Genomic DNA, 25312 nt, shown 5'->3' with positions numbered 1-25312 from the left:
CACTGAAGTTTTGAACCCCTGAAAATTATCCAAGAGGATTGGAATCAACTTCTTCTAAACTCCTTTTAATTTTATATTTTGACTGCCTCCCATGAATCATAAATATTCATAGTAGCATCTAGAATAGTGAATGCTTTCCAGAAGATTTCCATTTACTTTGCCCAGATCCATCAGAATCACTATCTATGGTGGCTATAGCTTTACAAAATGCATTTCTTAAATAATAAGACTTGAAAGTCAAAATTACTCCTTGATCCATGGGCTGCAGAATGAATATTCGGTTAGCAGGCATAAAAACATTTATCTCCTTGTGAATCTCCATCAGAGCTCTTTGGCAATGAGTTGCGTTGTCAATGAGTAGCAAAATTTTGAAAGGAATTTTTTTTTTTTTTTTTTTTTTCCTGAGAGTAGGTCTCAACAGCAAGCTTAAAATATCCAGTAAACCATGCTGTAAACCAATGTGCTGTCATCCAGGGCTGTGTTGTTCCACTGATAGAGTCCAAGCAGACTCTATTTAGCATAGTTCTTTAGGGCCCTAGGATTTTCAGAATGGGCAAATGAGCATTGGCTTCAACTTCATGTCGCCAGCTCCATTATCCCCTAACAAAATATTCAGCCTGTTCTTTGAAGATTTGAAGCCAGGCATTGACTTCTCTCTAGTATGAAAGTCCTAGGTGGTATCTTCTTCCAGTATAAGACTATTTTGTCTATGTTAAAAATCTGTTGTTTATTGTAGCCACCTTCATCAATGATCTTGGCTAGATCTTCTGGATAACTTGCTGCAGCTTCTGCTTTGGGACTTTCTGCTTCACCTTGCAGAAATCTCCATAGGCTTCACCTATGGAGATGGCTTCTTTCTTTAAACCTCATGAGCCAATCTCTGCTAGCTTCCAACTTTTCTTCTGCAGCTTCCTCACCTCTCTCTGCCTTCATAGAATTGAAGAGTGTTAGAGCCTTGCTCTGGATTTGGCTTTGACTTAAGGAAATGTTGTCACTGCTTTGATCTTCTATCCAGACCAATAACGCTTTCTCCATATCAGTAACAAAACTATTTTGCTTTCTTATCATTTGTGTGTTCACTGTAATATCACCTTCAATTTCCCTTAAGAACATTTTCTTTGCATTCATGACTTAGGTAACTGTTTGGTATAACAGGCCTAGCTTTCGTCCCTTCTTGGCTTTCAACATGGCTTCCTCACTAGGCTTAATACTTTCTAGCTTTGAATTTAAAGTGAGGAACATGCAACTCTTCCTTTCACTTAAACACTTAGAGGTCATCCTGGAATTGTTAATTGGCCTAATTTCAATATTGTTGTGTCTCAGGCAATAGGAAGGCCTGAGGGGGAGAGAAAGAGAGGGAGAGAGAGAGAGATAGGGGAATGGCCAGTTAGCAGAGCAATCAGAACACACAATTATACTTATTAAATTCTCTGTCTTATATGGGTGCTGTCTGTGGTACCCCAAAACAATTACAATAGTAACATCAAAGGTCACTGAGTACAGATCACCATAACAGATAAAATAATCATGAAAAAGTTTGAAATATTGTAAGAATTACCAAAATGTGACACAGAGACACAAAATGAACACATGCTATTGGAAAAATGGTGCTATAGACTTGTTTGACACAGGTTAGCCACAAGCCTTCAATTAAAAAAAAAAAAGCAGTATCTGCAAAGTGCAGTAAAGCAGAATGCAGTACAACAAGTACATCTGTACCTTATTATTTAATCCTCCTTAAAAACCCATTGATGTAGGTAGGGTATTTGGCAGATGACAAAACTAAGGTATCTGGTGAGTAAGAAGTTATGGGCAAACCGTGGCAGAGCTTACTGCCAAAATGAATGATCTGCACTTCTAGCCACTTCTGACTGAAGCTGACCTTCTAGGGTTAGACCGCTCTCCCCAGTGAAAGGACAATGAGACGGGCTCCTGGGAAATGCCAAACAGGCTTTGTTGCCTTGGGTTCAGGGGTCAAAGGTCTAGGCTGTTCCTTAAATCCTTTTGATGTCTTTTTAACATTTTTGGACCCAAGGGTAGGTTTGACTTAGCTCCATACTCCACGTTTGCTTGTCTTTTGAACTTCAGAGATGAAAGGCAGATCCCATAGCAGTGAAGAGATTTTCCAGACCACTAGCTGGTCAGGGCAGAGCTAAAGCTAAACCCAGGCCACCTACTTCCTACTGCTGAGCTAGTGCCCTCTGGAAGCATTGGCACATGGTGGTGGCCACTGCTGCCCTGGCTAAGAGGGTCCAATTAACTTGAGTCAGGGTCAGGGTCTTCCTTCCTGTAACCCCTTCATCCCCACCCCAGGCTGTGAAGTCCCACCATCTGTTTATGAGGCGGGTGGTCACAGAGATAGGCTGATGGTGAGGGGGTTTCACACACTGCGGTAACTAAGGCCTGAGCCCCACCCACTCTCCACCCCTGTGCTTAGTCCCACTTAACAGATAGAAGATCCTATTGTCCCTGAGCACTGTTAAGGGCTGAACTCTGTCCCCCAAAATCCATGTTGATGCCCTAACCCCTAGTACCTCAGAATGTGACTGTATTTGGAGACAGGGTCTTTAAAGAGTTATTAAGGATAAATGCAGTCATTAGGGTGAGCCCTACTCCAATATGACTAGTGTCCTTATAAGAGGAAATGTGGTCACAAACACATGCTGAGGGAAGACCCATGTGAAGACACAGAGACAAGGCAGCCATCCGCAAGCCAAGGAGAGAGGACTCCGAAGCAACCAAGTCTGCCAGCACCTTGATCTTGGACTTCCAGCCTCCGGAATAGTGAGAAAATAAATTTCTGTTGTTTCAGGCCTCAGTACTTTGTCATGGCCGCTCTAGTAGACTCATGCGGGCACTTGCTCCAGACGCTGACCCCCTTGACCCTCCCTCACTGCCCCTGCATTCTCCTCTATACACCCCTGAGCCCCAGCCCCAGATTCATCAAGTCCTTGGAGTCAGGAGAGTGCGCTCCATGAATCCGCAGCCACATTTTCCCATTTCAGGACCTTTGAGGAGTGCTGGTTTGTGCTTCAAAGTGGGCCAGGGAAGAGTAAACTGCCTTTGGAGCATTTGAGAGACTGAGGAGAGAAGAACAATCACTGAGAAAACAGACGGATGAATACTTTGCGTGAGAATCCTGCCACCCATGACAAGTCAGCTCCCACGCCTCCAGAGTCTCCAGCTAGAGCTCTCGCGGTAACAGCTCAGTGGGCGCTTCCAGGCAGCCAGGGATGTGCTGCCCTCTGGATTCATTAACACAGGGTTTCTTGGGGTCAGGGGAGGTGCCAAGGCCCTGGGAGAAGCCAAGCCTCAGAGGACCCTCTTGCTCATAGAGAATGCACGGACCCCCAAGTTCTACTCCCAGACTCACACTCCTCTTGTAGGTGGGAAAGGGACGGAGGGGTGGAGGGGGAACGCCCTGTTCCACATGCTGTATTTACTCTGGGCATGGCTAATGACTCCAGGGCCTTATCATTCAGCCCTCAGACTGGGCTGGGTAGGTCTGAGAGTTAGGGAAAGTCCGTTCCCACTGCCCTCGGGGAGAGAAGAAAGGAGGGGGCAAGGGAGAAGCTGCTGGTCGGACCGTCGGACCCACAATGAAAACGCTCCTTCTTTTGCTGCTGGTGCTCCTGGACCTGGGAGAGGCCCAAGGATCACTTCACAGGTGAGGAGACATCCCTGCACTGTGTTCAGCTGGGTAGACCCCTGCCCTGCAGCTCAGGGCTGCTCTGGGATAGGAAAGCTGACGGGGAGATGAAGAGGAGGAGAAGCTGAGGATTTGCATCAGTGCATGGAAGAGGCTTACCCAGTGGTTGCCTGTGTATGGCCTTCATCTCCAGTCCTCAACAAGTCATCCTCCTGCCTCCACCTCCATGGAGGTGTCTTCCCAAGTCCCGGGGAGCTTCTTGTGTTACAAAAGAGCAGAAACCTGCAGTTGTGGTTTGTAGCTCAAAGCACCCCAGTACTTCCCCAGGGGACTGACCATCACTGCCTCCAAGAGTTTTCTGTCCCTTTAAATCAGCCCTTCGTGATGGTCGTGTAAAACTGCAGACCTCCCCACATCTTCCATTTTCCTAGAAGATCTCAAAGAGCTCAGCTCCAGGAGGGGAGCCATTTCCACTCTAAGATTCTAAGACTCTCCAGGGCAGAGATGAGGCCGGGCAGTCTGAATGGCAGAGAGGACGCTGATCCTGCATGCTGTCTTGCAGATCCCCCCCTCTGTCTTCTCTAGTTGGCCCCTGAGAAAATGGGATGGGAACGGGGGGAAGAGGGAGGTAGAAGTACATCTCCTCCTCACACTGGGCTTTGTCTCCAGGGTGCCCCTCAGGAGGCATCCGTCCCTCAAGAAGAAGCTGCGGGCACGGAGCCAGCTCTCTGAGTTCTGGAAATCCCAGAATTTGGACATGATCCAGTTCACCGAGTCCTGCTCAATGGACCAGAGTGCCAACGAACCCCTCATCAACTACTTGGATGTGAGGCCTCCTGGGATCAGGGCTGGGGAGAGGTGGGAGCTGGAGGAAGGCCCAGCATCAGGGCATGGCCAGTGCCATATCAGTAGCGCTGAAGGCCATTGTGGATTTCTTCACTTGGATGGATGATCCATGGGGACTGATTCCCTGGGTCGCCATGGAGTTGGCTAAGCAGGCCCCAATGTACCCAAATGTCAGAGCTCTCTGCAGAAGGAAAGGGCTGGGAGTGAAAGCATCATCCCACACTGAAGGCCCCTGCTTCTGCTTTTCTCAGCTGGGCAGCTTACTGGCTGTGTACCCTTAGGCAAGTTACTTAACCTCTCCCAGCCCTAGTTCCCTAGTCTGTAAAACAGGTGGTTCTTCCTCCACTGCCTCTCCTACAATGTATTTATAAGAATCAGGTTAATGCAAGTAAAATCAAATGATGTAGCCAGAGGCTTGGTTTGATTTCCTCACTCATGGCCATTTCTCTGCTCCTTTTACCTTTTATTTTCCAGCATTGCCACTTCCTAGGCTCTGTAAACTCCAGTCTGTAGTACCCGAGGCTTTGGCCCCAGGGAGCTTTCCCTTGGCTTCCTGGTGAGCACCCTTGTCCCTCGCCACCACCCACACCCGCTTTCCTTCTCACTCTTCCTTGCAGATGGAATACTTCGGCACTATCTCCGTTGGCTCCCCACCACAGAACTTCACTGTCATCTTCGACACTGGCTCCTCCAATCTCTGGGTCCCCTCTGTGTACTGCACCAGCCCAGCCTGCAGTAAGTGGGGCCAGGAGCACCAGCAGAGAATGTCTGGGGGCCAGTCCTGTGAAGCCAAGCCTGATACTCTGGGGAAGCAGGGCTTAGGTTCCAGAAACTGGCCACCCCTGCCACACCAGCTTCCCCTCTCCATCTTTGAGTCTGCCCTGGAACTGCTTACAGCAGAGATAGAGCAAGGCCAAGGAAGAACTAAAATGTGGCTGCTGTCCAAGAGAGCAACTTCCATACAGATCAGAATTAATAGAAAGAAAGCCATTGAAAAGAGAAATCTTTGACATAATGACTCACTTCCTTTGGAACACCCAAAGGAATGTAGGGGAAAGTTTAATTTAATTGGTTATTTCTGAGCAGGTAGGTTAGTTGGGTTCTAGTGTAGAGAGTCTGCTTGCTTCAAGGAGGCTTGGTAGCCTTATCTCCTGGTGCACAGAGGTGCGGCTGGTGGGGCACAATGGCATGGGTGGGTTCATTTGGCCAGAGTTAACTCGGAGGTTTCAGCAAGGATTGGAAAAGAAGAGCTACAGAAAGATGACTTGTTCGACACAGGACAAGTCCCAGAGACAGAATCTCCCTGGAAAGCCCAAGGCTAGAGATGTCCACGGGTTGGGAGAAAAGTTGGGAGTAATTTCCTGGGGCAATTGTTTACCCCTGAGTTTCTTCTGAAGGCCAACCTCTGACCCACAACGGGTGGCCGGGACTGTGGCTGGCGCCTGATAAATGGCACTTATCTTGGTGTGCCTCATGAGGTCATTGTGGACAATCAGGTTTGCTCAGGGACAGCTATTTGGTTTCCAATTAGGCCACATCTGTAGCTAGAGGGAAATGTAATTGCTCACTAGGGAGGGGCATCACCAGGCTTCTAGGGGCTCTCCCTCAGTGTTGAGAGTTAAGGGAAGAGACCCTGACACACTGGGGCTGGGTGGCACCAGGGCGAGGATGCAGGCAGTGAGCAGATGGCATAGGCAAGAGCGATGCACTTCTTTCCAGAGACGCACACCAGGTTCCAGCCTTCCCAGTCCAGCACGTACAGCCAGCCGGGGCAATCTTTCTCCATTCAGTATGGAACTGGGAGCTTGTCTGGGATCATTGGAGCCGACCAAGTCTCTGTGAGTGCAAGTTCTTCATCTTTTCTGTCTTGGCCAAAAACTTGGGAGACTTATTCAGAGGTCTTGGGTTTCAAAACTGCCTCAGGAATGGGTGGAAACAGGGGTTAGGACTAACTTCTAGGGGAAAGGGGGACCAACACTCCCCACCTGAGATGGTAGCAGTGGGTCAGCCTGCACAGCATGCTGTGCCCTAGTTGAGGACAGTGTAGGGGGACTCCGGCAGGAAGCACTGCCCAGTGCACAAAGCCTGGTGACAGGGTGCACAGCTGGATCTCCAGTCTCTAGGGCATTGAGGAGATAAGACCAGGTCGCCATCTTGAAGGATAAAGAAGCCCATGTCAGCGGGCGAGGTTTGGACTCAGTAAAATAAGGGGGCAAGGTCTGAAATGAGAGCCCAGTCACAGAGCCAAGGCAGAAACCCAGTTGTCCAAAGGCCAAGGCCCAAACTGAACTCAGTGCTGAGCTCATGAGCTGTTCCTCAAACTCCCTCTGACCTCTGACCCTCTGACTCCCTCTGAAGTCCTATGGGTCCGAGAACTATGGGAATCAGACAAATGTGGGGACAGAGAACCAGGTACTTTTTCAGGCTTATAGACAGCAATATATGCCTGGGCCTTGGGAGAAACAGAGGTTGACCTATTCCTGGTGAGCATTGGTCCATGAGGGGGTATTCCCAAGGCCAGGAGGGCACAGCTTTCATCAACATCCCTTAGAGTGGGTGGAGTAGGACATATTATCAGCTGAAAGAATGCCAGAAGCAGAAAAACACCATCTATGTAAAAATATCATACAGATAAAACAATGCACTGCATTTTCTATTGGAACTATCTGTGTGTGTGTGCATACACACATTACATATATAATATATAATATCCGTATGTACGAATATATAATATATAGTATACTGTATATATCCATCTGTATATTTTATATAGATATATATTAGATATAGTCTATAATAATTGCATAATTTTATTATATAATATGTTATATATTATATACTTAATATGAGATGTAATACATTATATTAATATGTTATATAATATTAATTATATATTGTAAGTGATATAATGTATTATATTAATAGTATATTATGTGTTATATATTAATATGTTGTGTATATTAATATATAATATAATATACTAATCTATTATATAATATATTAACAACATATCATATATGTAATGTGTATATATTATATGATCTGTAAAATTATATATATTATGACATATACATATACATTATATATCTAATTACACATAATATATATGTAAAAGTACAAATAACTATTTAGAAGGCTACATCCCAAACTGATCATCACAATAACCTCTGAGATGCAGGGAAGGCACTGAAATAGAATAGAAAGGGGAATTCGCGCCTATAGCTTGTCACCTATCTGTTGGCTCACCTGGCTGGTGTAGGGCAGCAGCCAAGCCCACAGCAATGTCAGTTGCACTGCTCCTTCCCTCAGTTTTTCTGGCTCCAGGGCCAGGTGTGCACTTACCTCTATAAAGAATCATCAGATTTTGCTGCAGAACATCCCCATCATTGAGGATGGAGACTTGGGGACAGGGAGAGAACAATGAGGGTTCCAGTCCACCCTCACACTCATGGGTTCCAACTGGCCCTTTTTCTCCCACTTGACATCTATCTTCCCTTTCTGCTGTGCAAACTGTAGACAGCAGCTGCAGCACCAGGCCAGAAACAAGTACACTATTTAACTAGCACCCACAGTTGCATATAATCAATATCTATATCCATATCGTTTCATCTATATCTATAGTACCTCCTAATGGCTCTGCTTCTCCTTATCAAACCCTGACTGACATAATAAAGATAGGACATGCCAAAATGTGTAGATGAAGCTAATGCAGCCCTTAAAGGGACCGTTTAGCCTAAAATGCATGTATTATTAATAGAAATGCTAATAATCAATTATCTAAGTTCCTATTTCAAGAAACAAATAACAAGAAAATGAGCAAACCATAAACAAATAATAGTACATCAAACCCAAAGAAATCAAAAGGAAGGAAATAATAAAGAGTAGAATGGGACATTAATGAAATAGAGAGATCACACAGGAAATTAACAAAGCCAAGAATTAATTCTTTGCAAGAGTAATAAAATTGGTTAACCTCTGACATGACTAATTAAGAAAAAAGAAAGAAAATACAATTTAACAGTATTAGAAATGAGAAAGAGAACCCTAAAGTTATCAAGAATAATTTTATATTGATAAATTTTACAATCTTCAAAAAATCAACAAATGCCTTGAGAAATACAGCATACCAAAACTGATGCAAAAACAAAAGTTAGAAAATGTGAATCTTTTAAAGATATACTCTGTTATTAAAAAATCCTTCCACAAAGAAAACTCCACAAAGAAAAGCCTCACTGATAAATTCTTCTAAACACTTAAAAAAAAAAAAAAAATTCACAAACTCTTCCAGATATTTGATAAAGTAAAAACACTTTATGACTCATTTTATGAAACCAGCACAACTTTAATAATGAAACTTGAAAAGGACATTATAACAAAAGAAAATATAAAATTACAGACCAATCTTTCTCTCATGAATGTAGATGCAAAAGTTCTAAATGAAATACTAGCAAATAAAATCTTGTGTTGTATAAAAAGATAATACATCTTAACCAAGGGTCATCTTTCTAGGAATTTATCATTTAGCAGAATAAAAGGAGAGAAATCATATGACCAATATGATTATATTAATAGATTAATAACATTCAACATCTATTCATGACTTCAAGAAAAACCCTTAGCAAACTAGGAATAGAAAGTAACTCCCTTAATCTGATAAAGATGAAGGGCTTCATCTACAAAGAAGCCCACAGCAAACTTTATACTTAATGGTGAATTGTCGAGAGACTTCTCCATACGATCAAGAATGAGACAAGGACACTCAATCTCACCACTTCTATTCCACATTGTACTGAAAATCCTAGCCAGTGCAACAAGAAAAAAAGAAACGAAGAACATTAAGATGGAAAAGGAAGAAATAACACTGTTGTTATTAATGTATGACAAGATTCCATAAGTAGAAAATCCAAAAATATCTACAGAAAGGATATTGGGATTAATATGTGAACTTAGCAAAGTTGCTGGATATGAGGTCAACATAAAAAAATCATTTAGGGCCAGGCATGGTGGCTCACGCCTGTAATCCCAGCACTTTGGGAGGCTGAGACGGGTGGATCATAAGGTCAGGAGTTTGAGACCAGCCTGACCAACATGGAGAGACCCCATCTTTACTAAAAATACAAAAATTAGCCAAGCGTGGTGGCGCACACCTGTAGTCCCAGTTACTCAGGAGGCTGAGGCAGAAGAATTGCTTGAACCCAGGAGGCGGAGGTTGCAGTAGAACCGAGATCATGCCACGGCACTCCAGCCCGGGTGACAGAATGAGACTCCGTCTCAAAGAAAAATCATTTGGATTTATATATACAGGTTGTGGATCCTTATCACAAATATTTGGGACCGGAAGTCTTTTAGGTTTCAAATTTTTTCAGATTTTGAAATATTTGCATTACACCTACCAGTTTAGTATCTCAAATCTGAAAATCCATAATCTGTAGTACTCCAGTGAGCATTTTCTTTTAGCGTCATGTTGGCACTCAAAAAGTTTTGGATTTTGAAGCACTTCAATTTCAGATTTTCAGATTTGTGATGCTCAACCTGTAGCAAGTAAAACAAATGGCAAATAGATTTTTAATGACACTATAACACCATCAAAACCATAGCTACTTTGAAGCAAATTTAACCAAAAAATGTGCAAGAACTCTACTCTGATAATAGAAAACTTTACTAAATAAAAGTAAAAGACTTGCATAAAAATCACAAATGTTACTGAATAAAATTAAAAGAAGACCTGTATTGAAAACTAAACCATGCTCATAGATTGAATGACTCTGTTTTATTTAAAAGTCAATTTTTTTCCAATTGATCTATAGAACCAATTTTATTCCAATTAAAACAAGAGCACTTTTTCTTAGAAATTAACAAACTGATTCTAACATTTATATGGATGTGTAATACACCAAAACAACCTTGCTGAAGAAAAACACTGGTAAATATTAAGATTTATTATAAAGTTACAGCAATGTAGATGTGTGGTGTTGGCACAGAATTTTAAAAATATACAAATGGAACAGAACAGAAAATACAAAACCTATCCACACAGTCATCTGATTTATGTTGAACATGACACTGCAGTAAGTGGAGGAAATGGTGGTATATTTATTAAGTAGTGCCAGGTCATATGAATATCCAGATAGAAAAAAATAAATCTTGACTCCTACCTTACACATTACCACATTTCAGATAGACTCCAGATCTCAATGTGAAAGGTAAACAATAAAGCTTTTAGAAGAAAACATGGGAAAATGTTTTCAAAATCTTAGGGGAGGCAAAATTTTCTGAAACAAGTTACAAAAAAACAGTGTGCAATAAGCACAATGTTGAGTGACAGAAGCCAGATACCAAAGCGTTCATATGGGATGATTCCATTTATATAAATCCAAAAAATTGGCAAAACCAATATACGCTATTAGAAGTCAGGAGACTGGCTCTTCTTGAGTAGGAGCGCAATGATTGGCAGGTGCATGAGGGCTTCTGAGGTTTTGGAATGTTCTGTTTCTTGAGAATATAGCAAGCATCTTTGTGCTTATTTAGTCAAGGAAAGTTGGGAAGGAGAAGAATTAACTTCAAGACAGAGGAGAATCCAGGAATCAAACTCTTTGCCAGCAATCCCCTGTGCCATTTTCCTGTGGGCTTTCTCCTGCCAGGTGGAAGGACTGACTGTGGTTGGCCAGCAGTTTGGAGAAAGTGTCACAGAGCCAGGCCAGACCTTTGTGGATGCAGAGTTTGATGGAATTCTGGGCCTGGGATACCCCTCCTTGGCTGTGGGAGGAGTGACTCCAGTGTTTGACAACATGATGGCTCAGAACCTGGTGGACTTGCCAATGTTTTCTGTCTACATGAGCAGGTAAGACCCATCAAGACTGTGAGGTTAAAGTCAGTTATAACTATAGGGAGACAACACGTGCTCTTGACTTAGCCGTCAAAAGACCTGATTTGGGTCTTTAGCTTGGTCTATTATCAGCTGTGTGATCTTAGTCAAAACATTTAACCTCTCTGAATATTGAGGAAATGGGATTTGCTTCATCAAGTAGTTGTGAAAGCACTTTGTAAACTCTACTACACTGGCTTAAATTTAAGGAATCTCTGGGATTGGTTCTTCACTGATGCTGTCACTAAATATCAAGCTCCTATTATATGCTGAGTATGATGCTCACACTGGGGACACAGTGAAACAAGAACGACAGCACCTGCAGGAGGAGCAGGCAGAAACAAATGAAAAGTTAAGCTGACAATGAAATAATTGCATACTGATGGATGAGTAAACAAAATGTGGCATATCCAAACAATCAGATATTATTCAGTCTTAGAAAGGAAGAAAATTCTGAGATACGCTACAATACAGAAGAAACTTGAGGACATAATGCGAAGTGAAATAAGCTAGTCATAAAAAGACAAATACTGTATGATTCCACTTAGGTGAGGTACCTAGAGTAGTCAAATTCGCAGGCAGAAAGTGGACTGCCAGTTGCCAGAGCCTGGGGAGGGGAAGTGAGGAGTTCTTAAACCATTGTTGATGGCCTAATGGGTATAAAACTCCAGTTCTGTAAAATGAAAGGTCTGGATTTTACACAGTGTGCACATACTTAACACTACTGAATTGTAGACTCAAAAATGGGTAAGATAGTACATTTCATGCTACATATTTTTACAACAATTTTTAAAAATTGCATTGTTGTTGGAAAACAACAACAATGTTTGTTGTTTCTAGGCACTCTTGCCCGGCATCCTTGGAGGGTCATTTCCTCTTCCTCCTTACACAGGAAGGTGATTTCTGACCTTCCTGACTGCTTCCACGTCAGACCTGGCCTGCACTCACTCTGTTTCAGCATAAGCCCATTCCTCTCATTCCCCTCTCCCACATGGAGGGTCCTGGATTTTCCCTATCAAGCTGTGCTTCCTCTCCAGCATGACAGCACTCAGTACCAGGCCTAGGCAGAGCTGTGAGTGAGAGAGGCAGGTTGTCTAGACACTTCTGCTTCCCCTTGCAGAACTTCCTTTTCCCGTCGCCTGGGAAAAGTGGGCTGTAATGGGGAATATCGAGGCTTGGCAGTCAGACCGACCTGAATTTGAATCCTGCCACTTACATTGCTTCATCTCACTGAGGCTCAGTTTCTTCCACGGACCACTAGGTTGATGTGAGTTAAATAAGTTTAGATAGACAAAATCCCCAGTACAGGGCCTTGCACCAAGGTAATCAACAAATGTGAGTTCCTTTCCCCACTCCCTCTCTAAAACCACTGTCCTAAAATTCCTACAGGTATTCCCTTCTCTCCTTCTTTACTACCCTGATTTCAGTTTTGTATCTTTCTGATCCTTTTCCTCCTCAAAATGAATCTGTCTTAGGTCCGATTTCTCCAGAATCTTGCTAGGTTCCAGAACATAATCTGAGATATCAATACCAATGGAAATAAGTGTTCAAGCTCTAGTAAGTCATGATACATTCAAATCGGCCTCTTTGCCTTAACATAATGAGTGAAGAACACAAAAACACCAGGTGCTGTCACAACCATAGTGGGGAAGATACCTTGGGAAAAGGTGTCTTTGGGGGTTGCTTCAAGTCACACAATGTGTACCCACCCAGGATGGTCCTGGCCTTGGTTCTGAATGACAGATCTGCTGGCCCCATTTCCCAACTCCTTAACCTTTTTATCCAAGAAGCAGAAGGACATTCACAAATGGTCAAGGGGAGCTGTTTCTAATCTTGTGTCAAAAAGGCCCAGACCAATCCACTTGCAGTAGTCAGAGTCCTGGTCTCAAAGCCAAGGCTGATGTTTCTGCCTACCTGGCTGCTTGGTATGAGACCAAGAAGCAAAGTGTCTTAGCTGAGACTCACCCCTAGAGTTTTGCAGTGGCCCTTCCTGTACAGTTTGTATTTCTCTCCATGTAGTAACCCAGAAGGTGGTGCGGGGAGTGAGCTGATTTTCGGAGGCTACGACCACTCCCATTTCTCTGGGAGCCTGAATTGGGTCCCAGTCACCAAGCAAGGCTACTGGCAGATTGCGCTGGATAAGTGAGTATTCCCCATGAAGTAGTTACAGTACTAGGGGTACTGTACTCAAAAGAGGCACAACTCAAACGGAATTAACTGAAAAACCACTGGTCGCTAGCAGAGGATGCCAGAAGCTTACTGTGGTTGAAGGTATGGAGGTGCTGAGCAAGTGTGCAGGAAGGGACCTCTGTAACCAGGGCAGCAGACAAAGCTTCCTTCCTTGTACATGTGGCGTGCCTTTAATTCAACAGACAGTCAATACTAGCGCACAGCCTGCTCCCCTTTGTTCTTTCAACACTGACACACAAGGCGAGGGATGAGTAACATGGGGGTTTGCACAGGTGAATTGGATTCAGATCTTGCCCTCAAAAAACTTGTACAGAAGATGAGAGGCACCCAAACCGCTATCCTATAAAATGGAAGGTGGTCAGTGGTCCAAGAGAGGTGCCATCAACGTGGTCCAGCAGGCAGGCACGACAGCTTCTATCTGAAGAACCCTCCAGTGCGTCATGGAGGGGATTACATTGAAACTGAGCTGGGAAATATATACAGTATCTGGGCATGAAGCAATTGGGGAAGTGGGACTACATGCCTGCCTCATACCTAGTGCCGTGCTAGACAATGCAGGAATTGGAAAAGTGCAGTTCAAGTTTCAATTTAGCTAGGATTGAGTTCCTGCAAGGTATCAGGCATTAGGAATGCAAAAAATAAAAGGTCTCAATGCTCACTGTCTATTGAGGGTTTTTCACACTGTAGGAATTCACCTATTTATGGGTCATGACATCATTTTAGAAGATCCTGACCAGGCGTGGTGGCTCACACCTGTAATCCCAGGACTTTGGGAGGACGAGGCAGGTGGATCACAAGTTGAGAGACTCAGACCATCCTTGCCAACGTGGTGAAACACTGTCTCTACTAAATATACAAAAATTAGCCAGGCATGGTGCCACACGCCTGTAGTCCCAGTTACTCGGGAAGCTGAGGTAGGAGAATCACTTGAACCTGGGAGGCAAAGGTTGCAGTGAGCTGAGGCCGAGCCACTGCACTCCAGCCTAGGTGACAGAGTGAGACTCCATCTCAAATAAGTAAATAAATAAATAAATAAATAAGATCATAAGATCATGACCTACATTTTTTGATGAATTGGAATGTGGTAGAAAATACCAGAGTGCACCTCAATTGCATGAATGGGTGTGTGTGTGCACTGGATCAAGAAGTAAACAGATTTCTTCCTATGGATCTCAGTAGAAAACAACTGAGGAACACTCATATGGTGGGGGGAAATCATTAATGTGCTCCAGGTGCTGGAGAGCCCACAAAAGAGTGGGAGTTTCCTAGGAGCCAGGGGAGGGAAGGTGGGCTGACTGCAACTCTGTCGCCTCAGCATCCAGGTGGGAGGCACTGTGATGTTCTGCTCTGAGGGCTGCCAGGCCATTGTGGACACAGGGACTTCCCTCATCACTGGCCCTTCTGACAAGATTAAGCAGCTGCAAAATGCCATCGGGGCAGCACCCGTGGATGGAGAAGTGAGTGCCTGCCTGGGGAAGGGAATGGTGGGGGCAGGAGAGCCAGGCCTTCTCTTGGGAGGTGGGAAGGCTCTAAACAGATCCTCCGTATTGGGTTTTAGTATGCTGTGGAGTGTGCCAACCTTAATGTCATGCCGGATGTCACCTTCACCATCAACGGAGTCCCCTACACCCTCAGCCCAACTGCCTACACCCTGCTGGTAAGAACTATTTCCTTATTCTGCAGGCCACAAGGCCCTCCCCACTTGCCTACCACTTCCCCTTTTCAGTCGCCTGCACTTTGCCCCACTTTACCCTAAGCCCCGCCCCGCATTGTTCTGCTCTGAGGTGGCATTCCCTCTGGGAGGGACACAGCTGCCTGTGATGGAAAGACCACGGGGCTTGTTCTAATTTCCAGTTCTGCCGTGAAGCAGTAGTAAAGTTCGGGCAAGCCATTTAAGGAAGTCTTCTGATATTGCCATGTAGGACTTTTCAACTGACAAAGTTTAATCTCCTCTACCACCAGGTCAGACTGGAACTATTACTATCTCATTTTATAGGTGAGAATATCGAGACTCAGAGAGTCAAATAAATGGTTCAAGATATGAGCTGTTTGCAGGGAGGAGTGGAGAATAAGATTATATTTGTCCTAACATTCAAATTAACATTCCTCCTCTAGCAAGAAAATGTCTTTTGTTGCAGTAAATTCTCAAGTTTGGAGGGTGAAGTAGAAAGGGAACTCCTGGACCTTTTGGACACCTGTGAGCACTTCACACCACAGTTGGTCTGAATTTCCAGCATTGTAGGTATTTGGCACTACACTTCAACACACTAATTTTTCCAAGAGTCACTGACAGCATCAGGGTAACTGCATCAGAAGAGAGGTTCTAAGATAGAGACTGAGGGCTTCAGTCCTACCCCTAAGCCTCTATTAACTCCTTCCCAAAGCTACCAACAGACAATCCAAATAAAAACAAATGTTTGCTTTAAAACACAGCTTCATGGTAAGTCCCCTAAGCTCCTGCCACATAGGGATTCTGGAGCTGCCACTGTGAACACCACACTGAGGACCAGTGAGACATTTAGACTGAGCCCAGTTCATCAGTCCACACGCCCATCAACACCCTAGCACACCCACACTCTCACCTTCCCCCATGTGAGTTGAGTCCCTGCCCAGGTGGAAATCACTGATGTACTCCAGGTGCTGGAGAGCCCAAAAAAGAGTGGGAGTTTCCTAGAAGCCAGGGGAGGGGAGGTGCGTGGTTCTTTCCCAGTACGGTGCATGGTTCCTTTAGAAGATCATTTTAGAAGATCATGACCTGACCGAGCGTTGTGACTCACACCTGTAATCCCAGGACTTTGGGAGGCCGAGGCAGGTGGATCACAAGGTCTTGTGCTGGTTCTTTCCCAGTATGGTGCATGGTTCTTTCTCACCAGCAGATTTCAATCAGAGTCACCTCAATCCATCAAAACTGCTGTAAAAACGTTGACTTTTCATGTCCTTCCTCTCAAGAAGTCTCCCTGAGCCCTCTGAAAATTTTCCCACACCCTCATCAGCAACTTCAAATTTCAAGTCTTGGAAAGGCCACACTTGCCTGGTAGAGCACGTCTTTGCCAAACTAAAAATTAAGATTGGAGAACGTGACACTCTTCTCTTGAACAAGGGATGCCTACTTGCCTCATCTAAAGGGGGTCACTCAAATGTTTGTTCCCAGAACATCAACAAGAAAATAGCAGTGGGTAGCCACTAACAGAGTTCTTTCTCTCCCTTAACAAAAACCAAGCTGAGCTTCACTAGAAACCAAAGAAACCAGAATTTAAACCAAGGTCTTCCGATGCCAACCGTTTTGCTCTTCTAGCCATGCAATGAGGGTTTCCCAGTTGTAAAATGATGGTGGTAGGGGCAGGTGGAAGTATATAACAGACGAACCCTTCTCAAAATTGTAGAACATAGACCCCAGGCCCATAAGAATGGACTTGTGTAGACAAACAATTTATTGAGAAAACTAGGGTAGGGACATATGAAGCAGGAGGAAGAACCCACCGACCAAAATGGTGGAACCCACCAGCTGTCCAAGGCCATCCAGTGCCAGCCACCACCACCACACAGGCAGCCGCCAGGGAGCACTACTTCCTTCTTTCCCATGTCATTTGCATCCTTTTTTCCAACCCCAGGACTTCGTGGATGGAATGCAGTTCTGCAGCAGCGGCTTTCAAGGACTTGACATCCACCCTCCAGCTGGGCCCCTCTGGATCCTGGGGGATGTCTTCATTCGACAGTTTTACTCGGTCTTCGACCGTGGGAATAACCGTGTGGGACTGGCCCCAGCAGTCCCCTAAGGAGGGGCCTTGTGTCTGTGCCTGCCTGTCTGACACCCCTTGAATCTGTTAGGTTGGGGCATTCTTTACACCTGTAAAAAGTGATTTTCCAGAGAATGTAGCTGTTTCCAGGGTTGCAACTTGAATTAAGACCAAACAGAACATGAGAACACACACACACACACACATTTCACACATACACACACACACACATTTCACACATACACACCACTCCCACCACCGTCATGATGGAGGAATTAAGTTGTATATCTATATTTTTTATTGACTTTTGATTATGAAAATCAGAAAATTTTCACATTTGATTATGAAAATCTCCAAACATACGTACAAGCAGAGATCATAGTATAATAAATCCCTGTGCAACTCCACTCAGCTCTGACAACCCATCCACACGGCCAGGCCTGTTTATCTGCACTGCTGCCCACTCCTCCAGCTCCACATGCTGTACCTGGATTATTCTGAAGCAAATTCCGAGCATTACATCATTTTGTACATAAATATTTCTAACATCCTTAAATTTAAACATACAGTTGGAATTCAAGCATCTCCCATTGTCCCACAAATGTTTGGCTGTTTTTATAGTTGGATTGTTTGTATTAGGATTCAAGCAAGGCCTATAAATTGCATTTATTTGAAATGTCTATAGGTGTCTTTCCTTCTAAGGAGTTTAGCACATATGAAACGTTCCTGGCTGAAATTCCAAGGTGTCATTTGACATAGTTCTCTGAACTTATCTTTCCTATAAAATGGTAGCTAGATCTGGAGGTCTGGTTTTGTGGCAAAAATACTTCCTAGATGGCACTGGGTACTTCCTGTGGTCTCCCGTCGGGAGGCAGATAATGCTGGTGCCTCTCTATCGGTGATGTTAAGACTGATGGGTGGGTTTGGAGTTATTGGCTTCAATCATTCATTACAAAGTTCAGCATTTTACCTGATCGTTTCAGCGGTCGTTGATGATCATTGCTGAGATCTGTGCTATAATTAGGGGTTGTAGAACAGGGCTTTTTCTAATTCTGCTATCCCTTTGGCATTTGTTTGTTGGAATTCTTCTATTAAAGAAATGGGCCGGGTGCAGTCGCTCACGCTTGTAATCCCAGCACTTTGGGAGGCCGAGGTGGGTGGATCACGAGGTCAAGAGATTGAGACCATCCTGGCCTACATGGTGAAACCCCATCTCTACTAAAAATACAAAAATTAGGCCAGGCGTAGTGGCTCACGTCTGTAATCCCAGCACCTTGGGAGGTTGAGGCAGGTGGATCACGAGGTCAGAAGTTTGAGACCAGCCTGGCCAATATGGTGAAACTCCGTCTCTACTAAAAATACAAAAATCAGCTGGGTGTGGTGGCACGCACCTGTAGTCCCAGCTACTCGGGAGGCTGAGGCAGAAGACTTGCTTGCAGTGAGTAGAGATTGCGCCACTGTACTCTAGCCTGAGTGACAGAGCAAGACTCCATCTCAAAAAAAAATACAAAAATTAGCTGGGTGTGGTGGCATGCACCTGTAGTCCCAGCTACTTAGGAGGCTGAGGCAGGAGAATCGTTTGAACCCAGGAGACAGAGATTGCAGTGAGCCAAGATTGCACCACTGTACTCCAGCCTGACAACAGAGCGAGACTCCATCAAAAAAAAAAAAAAAAAAAAAAAAAAAACCTTGGGTGGGCACGATGGCTCACACCTGTCCCAGCACTCTGGGAAGCCGAGGAAGGAGGATCACTTGAGTCGAGGGGGTCAAATCTGCAGCGAGCCATGACCGTGCCACTGTACTCCAATCTGGGTAAGATTTTGTCTCAAAATCTTACAAAATCAAGTAAGACCTTGTCTCAAAAACAAACAAAACAAAACAAAACCTTTCCCTCATCAACCATTTGCCCAGGAAAGAAGACAATTACTTGGAGTTTTATTTCCTTTATTTACCAGTTTTCAGAATGAGTTGGTGCTATATTAAACACCAAAGGATTTTAAACGTATTTGATGTGTTTCAGCTCACCAGTTTTTTCTTTAATGCCAGATCACTCTATCGTTAGCCAGTGGGTGATCTTCAAGTTAGTTCCTGTAAACTTTTCCAGCCCATCTTGCACACTTCCAGTCCCATATGTGGCATCAGCCATTGTCCTGCAGAGTCCTGGTTCCTTGTAGCATGCCCATATGTATGTTGTAAATAAAAATATTTCATAGTACATTGGAGATGGAGTGAGAGACGGAGAGAGATATTGAGAAAGAGAGAGAGATTGAGAGAGCACCTGTTTCACCCTGGGGACTGAGGGCCCACCCTGAGAGATCTGACATGGAGAATCCTGGCCTGAGCACATCCCCCTTCTGGTGGTATCTATTGCCATCAGAAACAACTTATTTTTTCTTCCCCCTTTTAGCTTTTGCTTCCTTCAAAATGAAAGTATCTTCTGTTTTTTCTTATTGTAAAGCATGTGAAAATCCTCCATGACCTTATTCCTCAGAGAAAAGTACCATTATCAATTTGAAGTCATTTTATACAGACTTTTCTTTGCACATATTAACAGAGGTGGCTATTGGTAAGGAAACTTTTTCTAAAGGAATCATACCCTACATGTAAGAGGCATTGGAAACAGAGTGACTCCATCTTGAATAGGGGATGGGGACAATGAGGCTGAGACCTGGCTGGGCTGCATTCCCAGGAGGTCAGGCATTTTTAGTCACAGGATGAGATAGGAAGTCGACAGGACTGGTTTCACAAGATACAGGTTACAAAGACCCTGCTGATAAAACCAGATGTGGTAAAGAAGCCAGCCAAAACCCACCAAAATCAAGATGGTGATGAAAGCCACCTCTGGTGGTCCTCATTGATCATTGTAGGCTAATTATAATGCAATAGCATGTTAAAAAGACACTCCCATCAGCACCATGGCAGTTTACAAATGCCACAGCAACAACCAGAAGTTATCCTAGATGGTCTACGAAGGGGAGGAACCCTCAGTTCCTGGGACTCCCTACTCCTTTCCCGGGAAACTCATGAATAGTCCACCCCTTATTTAGCATATAATCAAGGCATAACCATAAGTATATTTGGTCAAGCGGCCCATACCACTGCTCTGCCTGTAGAGTTGCTACCCTTGAATTCCTTTACTTTTCTTAATAATCTTGCTTTCACTTTACTCTGTTGGCTTGCTTTTGAATTCTTTCCTGCATGAAGTCAAGAACCCATGTGGCCTCCCAGGCTGGACCCCAGTTGTGGCGTTCACTCTGTGCCAGAATGACTCTTCTCTAAACTACTTTTTTCATTTAACAGTAGATTCCCTGTCATTGCTGATAGCTCATTCTTCTAACATCTATGCAGTGTCCATTTATTTATCAGATCCTCTCTTAATGAACGTTAGGTTCATTTGGGGTTCAATTCAATCCAATACAACAAATATTTATTTTATGCCAGACACTAAGCGAAGTACTCGAAAACCTGCAACATAACTGGGAGAGGCCCTGGCTGTCAGTTTTTGACTGCAGGGATCACAGAAGACACACCAGGCTGAAAGTCAAATAGCCTTGGTTTACGTCTGTGCTCGGTGGCCTTGGGTAATGACTTCATGTCTCTAAGACACTCACCTCAGAGCTGTTGGGAAGAATCCGTGATCTTACCTGGGTGGGAGCACTTGGCTAAGAGTGGTACCTTCCCTTCTGATTTGGGTGTCATGCTCAGAGTAGATCACAACTACACACCTGCACACATACATTTTTTGTTTGGTTTTTACTTTTATTTTTCCTTTTTAACCAAATTATTGCTTTTAAAGTCAATTTAGAACAGCCTGATCCAAACAAGCTATCAAAGCAACGTAGTAGAACAGTTAACAACACTGGCTCCAGAGTCAGGCAGGCTCGGACTTCATTCCTAGCATCAGTTGTGGGACCTCTGCACCTCAGTTTGTTCATCTGTCAAATAGGCATGATAGTAGGAACTACAGTTGACCCCCGAACAACACAGGTTTGGACTTGCACGAGTTCACTTATTAACAGATTTTATTTTTTCAACCAAAGGCAGACCAAAAATATAGTATTCAGCTGGTGCAGTGGCTCACATCTGTAATCCCAGCACTTCGGGAGGCTGAGGCGGGTAGATCACTTGAGATCAGGAGTTCAAGACCAGCCTGGCCAACATGGTGAAACCCCATCCTACTAAAAATACAAAAATTAGCCGGGCATAGTGGCAGGTGCCTGTAATCCCAGCTACTCGGGAGGCTGAGGCAGGAGAATTGCTTGAACCCAGGAGGCAGAGGTTGCAGTGAGCCAAGACGGTGCCACTGCACTCCAGCCTCAGCGACAGAAAGAAACTCCATCTCAAAAACAGCAACAACAACAAAATACGGTATTCTCGGGATGCAAATCCTATGTATATGGAGCACGGATTTATCCTATATGTGGGTTCTTTGGGGCCAACTGCAGGACTTGAGTGTGCTCAAAGTTTAGTGTACTTGGGGGTCCTGAAACCAGTTCCCCACATGTACCAAGGGATGACTGTGTTGCATTGGGTTATTTTGAGGATGCAATCACATTGCACTTATGTAAACATTTACCTAGCTTACATGCCTATGCTCATCAGGCCACAGACCTTCACTCCACATAAGCGAGTCTCATAAAAGGCAGAAAGCCGTAGAGTAAATGGTTTTATGATTTTTTCGTCTAAGACAAAGCACCCCAAGAGCCATGTGGAAGCCCATTGTTAGACAGCACCCCTGCAGGCTTTTGGAATGGCCGTTTCTGTGCAAGGGCCGCCCCGACTGTTGAATCTGCTGGTCTGGTGTTGGCCAGGAGTCTGAGTGATGGCGGCTGCAGTGTGAAAATGATGCCTAAGCCACACAACATCATTCAGTCTTCACAAAGACCCTGCTGGTTCTGCCACAGAAATGCCTCTGTGACCTATTTCCTTGTCCCCACCCTCCAGTCATTACCTTTCACCAGAAATATTCCAGGAACATCCTGACACTGATTCTGTCTCTTGCCCTCCGACAAACCAGTGCCTGATAGGTACATATTTCTGAAGCCCAGCTCTAATCACACCCTTCCCCTGCCGTACACTTCACAGTGGTGCCCCGCCGCACGCCAAATGCAATCCAAGCTGGCGCAATTTCCAGGGCTCCCAGGGCCTTGCCTCAGTTTGACCACCTGTTCTCCCTGGACATCTAGTCTACCCTGCACCAAACGGAATCATCCCGATTTTCTTACTTGTACACTTAGTCCTAGAATTCCTTCTCTTCTGTTCATCAGAGGAACATGCTGTTTCCCCAAAATGACTCCCTTACAATGAGTGTTAAGATGACAGTGAAAAGCTGTCAGACACAGTGCTGTGAGACACAAGACTGAAATCTCAGCCCATGGGATGCACTGTGAAGGTGCTCAGCTATGACTTGGAGCCCTTCCCATGCACTCGCTCTTCTGCCAGCCAGAGGTTCAGCATCTCCTCTCCCTGGCCCCACATCGCTTCTCTGCATATTGAGCCTGAATCCCTGCTCCATTCACCACACATCTGCACATTCCTATCCTCCACGTCCTTCAAGCTCCAATTCATATGCCTTCTTTCCATAAAGCCCTCTTTGACGTCTCCTAACTAGAATTAATCTCTCCTTCCTCTAAATCCCCACAACCCTTAAGCTGTGTTTTTTATGCCATTGTTTGCTCCGTGTTTTATTTCCACTGATAAAATACAATTCTCCATTTCTGCACCCCCGAAAGGATCTGACGGGCTCAGATCATTGAATGAACACCTACAGGAGGGAAGGAAGGAAGCAGTGAGGGAATGCAGCGTCAGGACCTCCTCCGCAGGGTCGAGGCTGGCGTCATTCTCCTCTGGAGCATGTGTCACAGGAACAGAAGGGAAGTTGGCTGACTCTTTATCCACGTGGCTGGAGGAAGTGGGGACTAGAGTCTGAGGGTGGCTGGCGACTTGGCTTCCAAAGGTGTTAGGATAGTTCTGCAAATAGACCCTGAAAGTACCAGTTTCAGTCCCATGTGCAAAGGCTGTAAGGACCAGCATGGACAGTTCACTTCCCATTCCCAAAGCACCCTCGGCAGCAGCGGGCCCCACGAGAATGCTCACATCTTCTCCAAAAGAGGGTCAAATGTGCCTCTACACCCCTATGTGGGCTCCCTGTCTAATCCCTTCTCTCTGTCTCTCTCTCTCTGTCTGTCACACACACACACACACACACGTTCACTTAAAACTTGGCCTCAGAAACAAGTAGAAGACTATGGGGAACAATTCTAAAGGGCAACAATTTAAGAACAAGTCAGTCGTCAAACATTAGTGGTTGGCCTGATGCCCGCTTTCCCAAGTCACCCAAATGGAACATTTGGGGTGAACGTGCTCTGGGGTAGAGGTTTCCCAGTTTCAGTGTGTGCCGCCCAGTTTGGCTCTCCATGGAAACTTTTGCCTCCTCCCTCCAGGCATGTTTGCTAATTGAAACAATGAAATGAGCTTCAACTTTTCTTCCACTGAAGAAACCACACACAACATACCCAGGCCAGGCCTGTAGCTGGCACCGTGAGCTGCCCAGTGTGGTTGGTATTCAAGGATTCTCGCTCTGTGCCCCCCTGAGAAATGTGAAGTCTGATCGGCCAGATGAGACGTAGACAGCGGTCACAGAGCAGAGTCAGAGGCTTCTGTTGGACACGAGCAAGAACTCCCTGACCCAGAGGATTATTAGACAACGAATGGGCCCAAGGAGGCAAAATCTGCCCCCAGAGATGTGGGGGAAGAAGGGGGCATCCAATGCATTACAAGCCTTGAGGGGGCTCTGGCAACGTCTGATATCCCCTGACTGAGGCCCGTTTAAACTCACTTCATTCTCCATTCATCCGCCAGTCATAGCGATTCCAGGCACGGTTCCAGGCAGCTCAAAGACACACCAAATTAGCCGCATGCTAGCGGCGTTTTAAATTGCTGTGGTCTCCTAGGTATTTCAGGTTGGGTCACAATCCTCACTTGAGAGGAGACATCAGGACTTACTTCACATCTCACAAGCCTGGTGTGGAGTTTAATGTATGTATGTGTTGTGTGTGTGTGTGCGTGTGTGCGTGGCATGGGTGTGTATGATGTGTTTGTGTGATGTGCATTGTCTGTGGTATCTATATGTGTTGTTCGTGTGTGTGGCGTGTGTGTGTGCAATGTGTGTGTGGTGTGTGTGTGGCATGTATGTAGTTTGTGTGTGTGGAGCGTATACTGTGTGTGGTATGTATATGTGTTGTTTCTGTGTGTGATGTGTATGTATGTGTGTGTGGTGTGTGTGTATATGTGTGTGTGTGTATGTGGTGTGTGTGTGCGGTGGTGTGTATGGTGTGTATGTGATGTGTTTGTGTGTGGTGTGTATGTGGTGTGTTTGTGCAGTATGTGTGTATTGTGTGTGGTATGTATGCAGTTTGTGTGTGTGGTGTGTATACTGTGTGTGGTATGTATATGTATTGTTTCTGTGTGTGATGTGTATGTATGTGTGTGTGGTGTGTGTATGTGTGTATGTGTGTGTATGTGGTGTGTGTGCATGGTGGTGTGTATGGTGTGTATGTGGTATGTTTGTGTGTGGTGTGTATGTGGTGTGTTTGTGTAGTATGTGTGTATTGTGTGTGGTGTGTATGTGTGGTGTGTATGTGTGTAGTGTGTGTTGTGTGTGATATGTATGTATGGTGTTTGTGTGTGGTGTGTATGTGTGGTGTGTATCTTGTATGTGGTATGTATGTGTGCTGTGTGTGGTGTGTTTGTGCTTTGTGTGTATTGTGGTATGTATGCATGATATTTGTGTATGGTGTGTATGTGTGGTGTGTTTATGTAGTGTGTGTTGTGTGTGGTATGTATGTGTGGTGTTCAGTGTGTTTGTTGTGTGTGTTGTGTGTGATATGTATCTGTGATGTTTGTGTGTGGTGTGTATGTGTGGTGTGTGTGTGAAGTGTGTGTGTTGTGTGGTATGTATGTGTGGTGTTTGTGTGTGGTGTGCATGTGTGGTGTGTTTGTGTGATGTGTGTGATGTGTGGTGTT

At 44.7% G+C, this 25312-nt stretch overlaps 1 protein-coding gene across 3 annotated transcripts; it reads left to right on the top strand.

Moving 5' to 3' along the window:
• The first annotated feature begins 2429 nt into the window (after nt 1-2429).
• On the top strand, nt 2430-18384 carry LOC105484834 (cathepsin E). 3 transcript variants are annotated; one of them, XR_011613281.1, is made up of 12 exons: nt 2430-2784; nt 3006-3386; nt 3483-3667; nt 4319-4475; nt 5113-5230; nt 6215-6333; nt 11137-11336; nt 13380-13502; nt 14866-15007; nt 15109-15207; nt 15405-15512; nt 17162-17265. XR_011613281.1 is itself a non-coding variant. In XM_011746873.2 (11 exons), the coding sequence occupies exons 3-11, from the start codon at nt 3600-3602 to the stop codon at nt 17324-17326; spliced, it is 1191 nt and encodes a 396-aa protein (XP_011745175.2). In that variant the 5' UTR covers nt 2430-2784; nt 3006-3386; nt 3483-3599; the 3' UTR covers nt 17327-18384. The 3 variants fall into 3 exon arrangements, 2 of the variants coding, with proteins under 2 accessions (XP_011745175.2, XP_070935298.1); XM_011746873.2 differs by lacking the exon at nt 15405-15512 and having other exon boundaries at nt 17162-18384; XM_071079197.1 differs by lacking the exon at nt 15405-15512 and having other exon boundaries at nt 3006-3667; nt 17162-18384.
• Nucleotides 18385-25312: the final 6928 nt, after the last annotated feature.

This window comes from Macaca nemestrina, chromosome 1 (genome assembly GCF_043159975.1).
Source record: "Macaca nemestrina isolate mMacNem1 chromosome 1, mMacNem.hap1, whole genome shotgun sequence".
In the NCBI taxonomy this organism is placed as follows: Eukaryota; Metazoa; Chordata; class Mammalia; order Primates; family Cercopithecidae; genus Macaca; species Macaca nemestrina.
This window is presented reverse-complemented; position numbering and strand designations above follow the sequence as displayed.

Coding starts and splice junctions, on each gene's coding strand:
- LOC105484834 (XM_011746873.2), top strand. CDS start 3,600: ATGAAAACGCTCCTTCTTTTGCTGCTGGTGCTCCTGGACCTGGGAGAG. Junction 3,668..4,318: donor GCCCAAGGATCACTTCACAG/GTGAGGAGACAT, acceptor CTTTGTCTCCAG/GGTGCCCCTCAGGAGGCATC. Junction 4,476..5,112: donor CCCTCATCAACTACTTGGAT/GTGAGGCCTCCT, acceptor TCTTCCTTGCAG/ATGGAATACTTCGGCACTAT.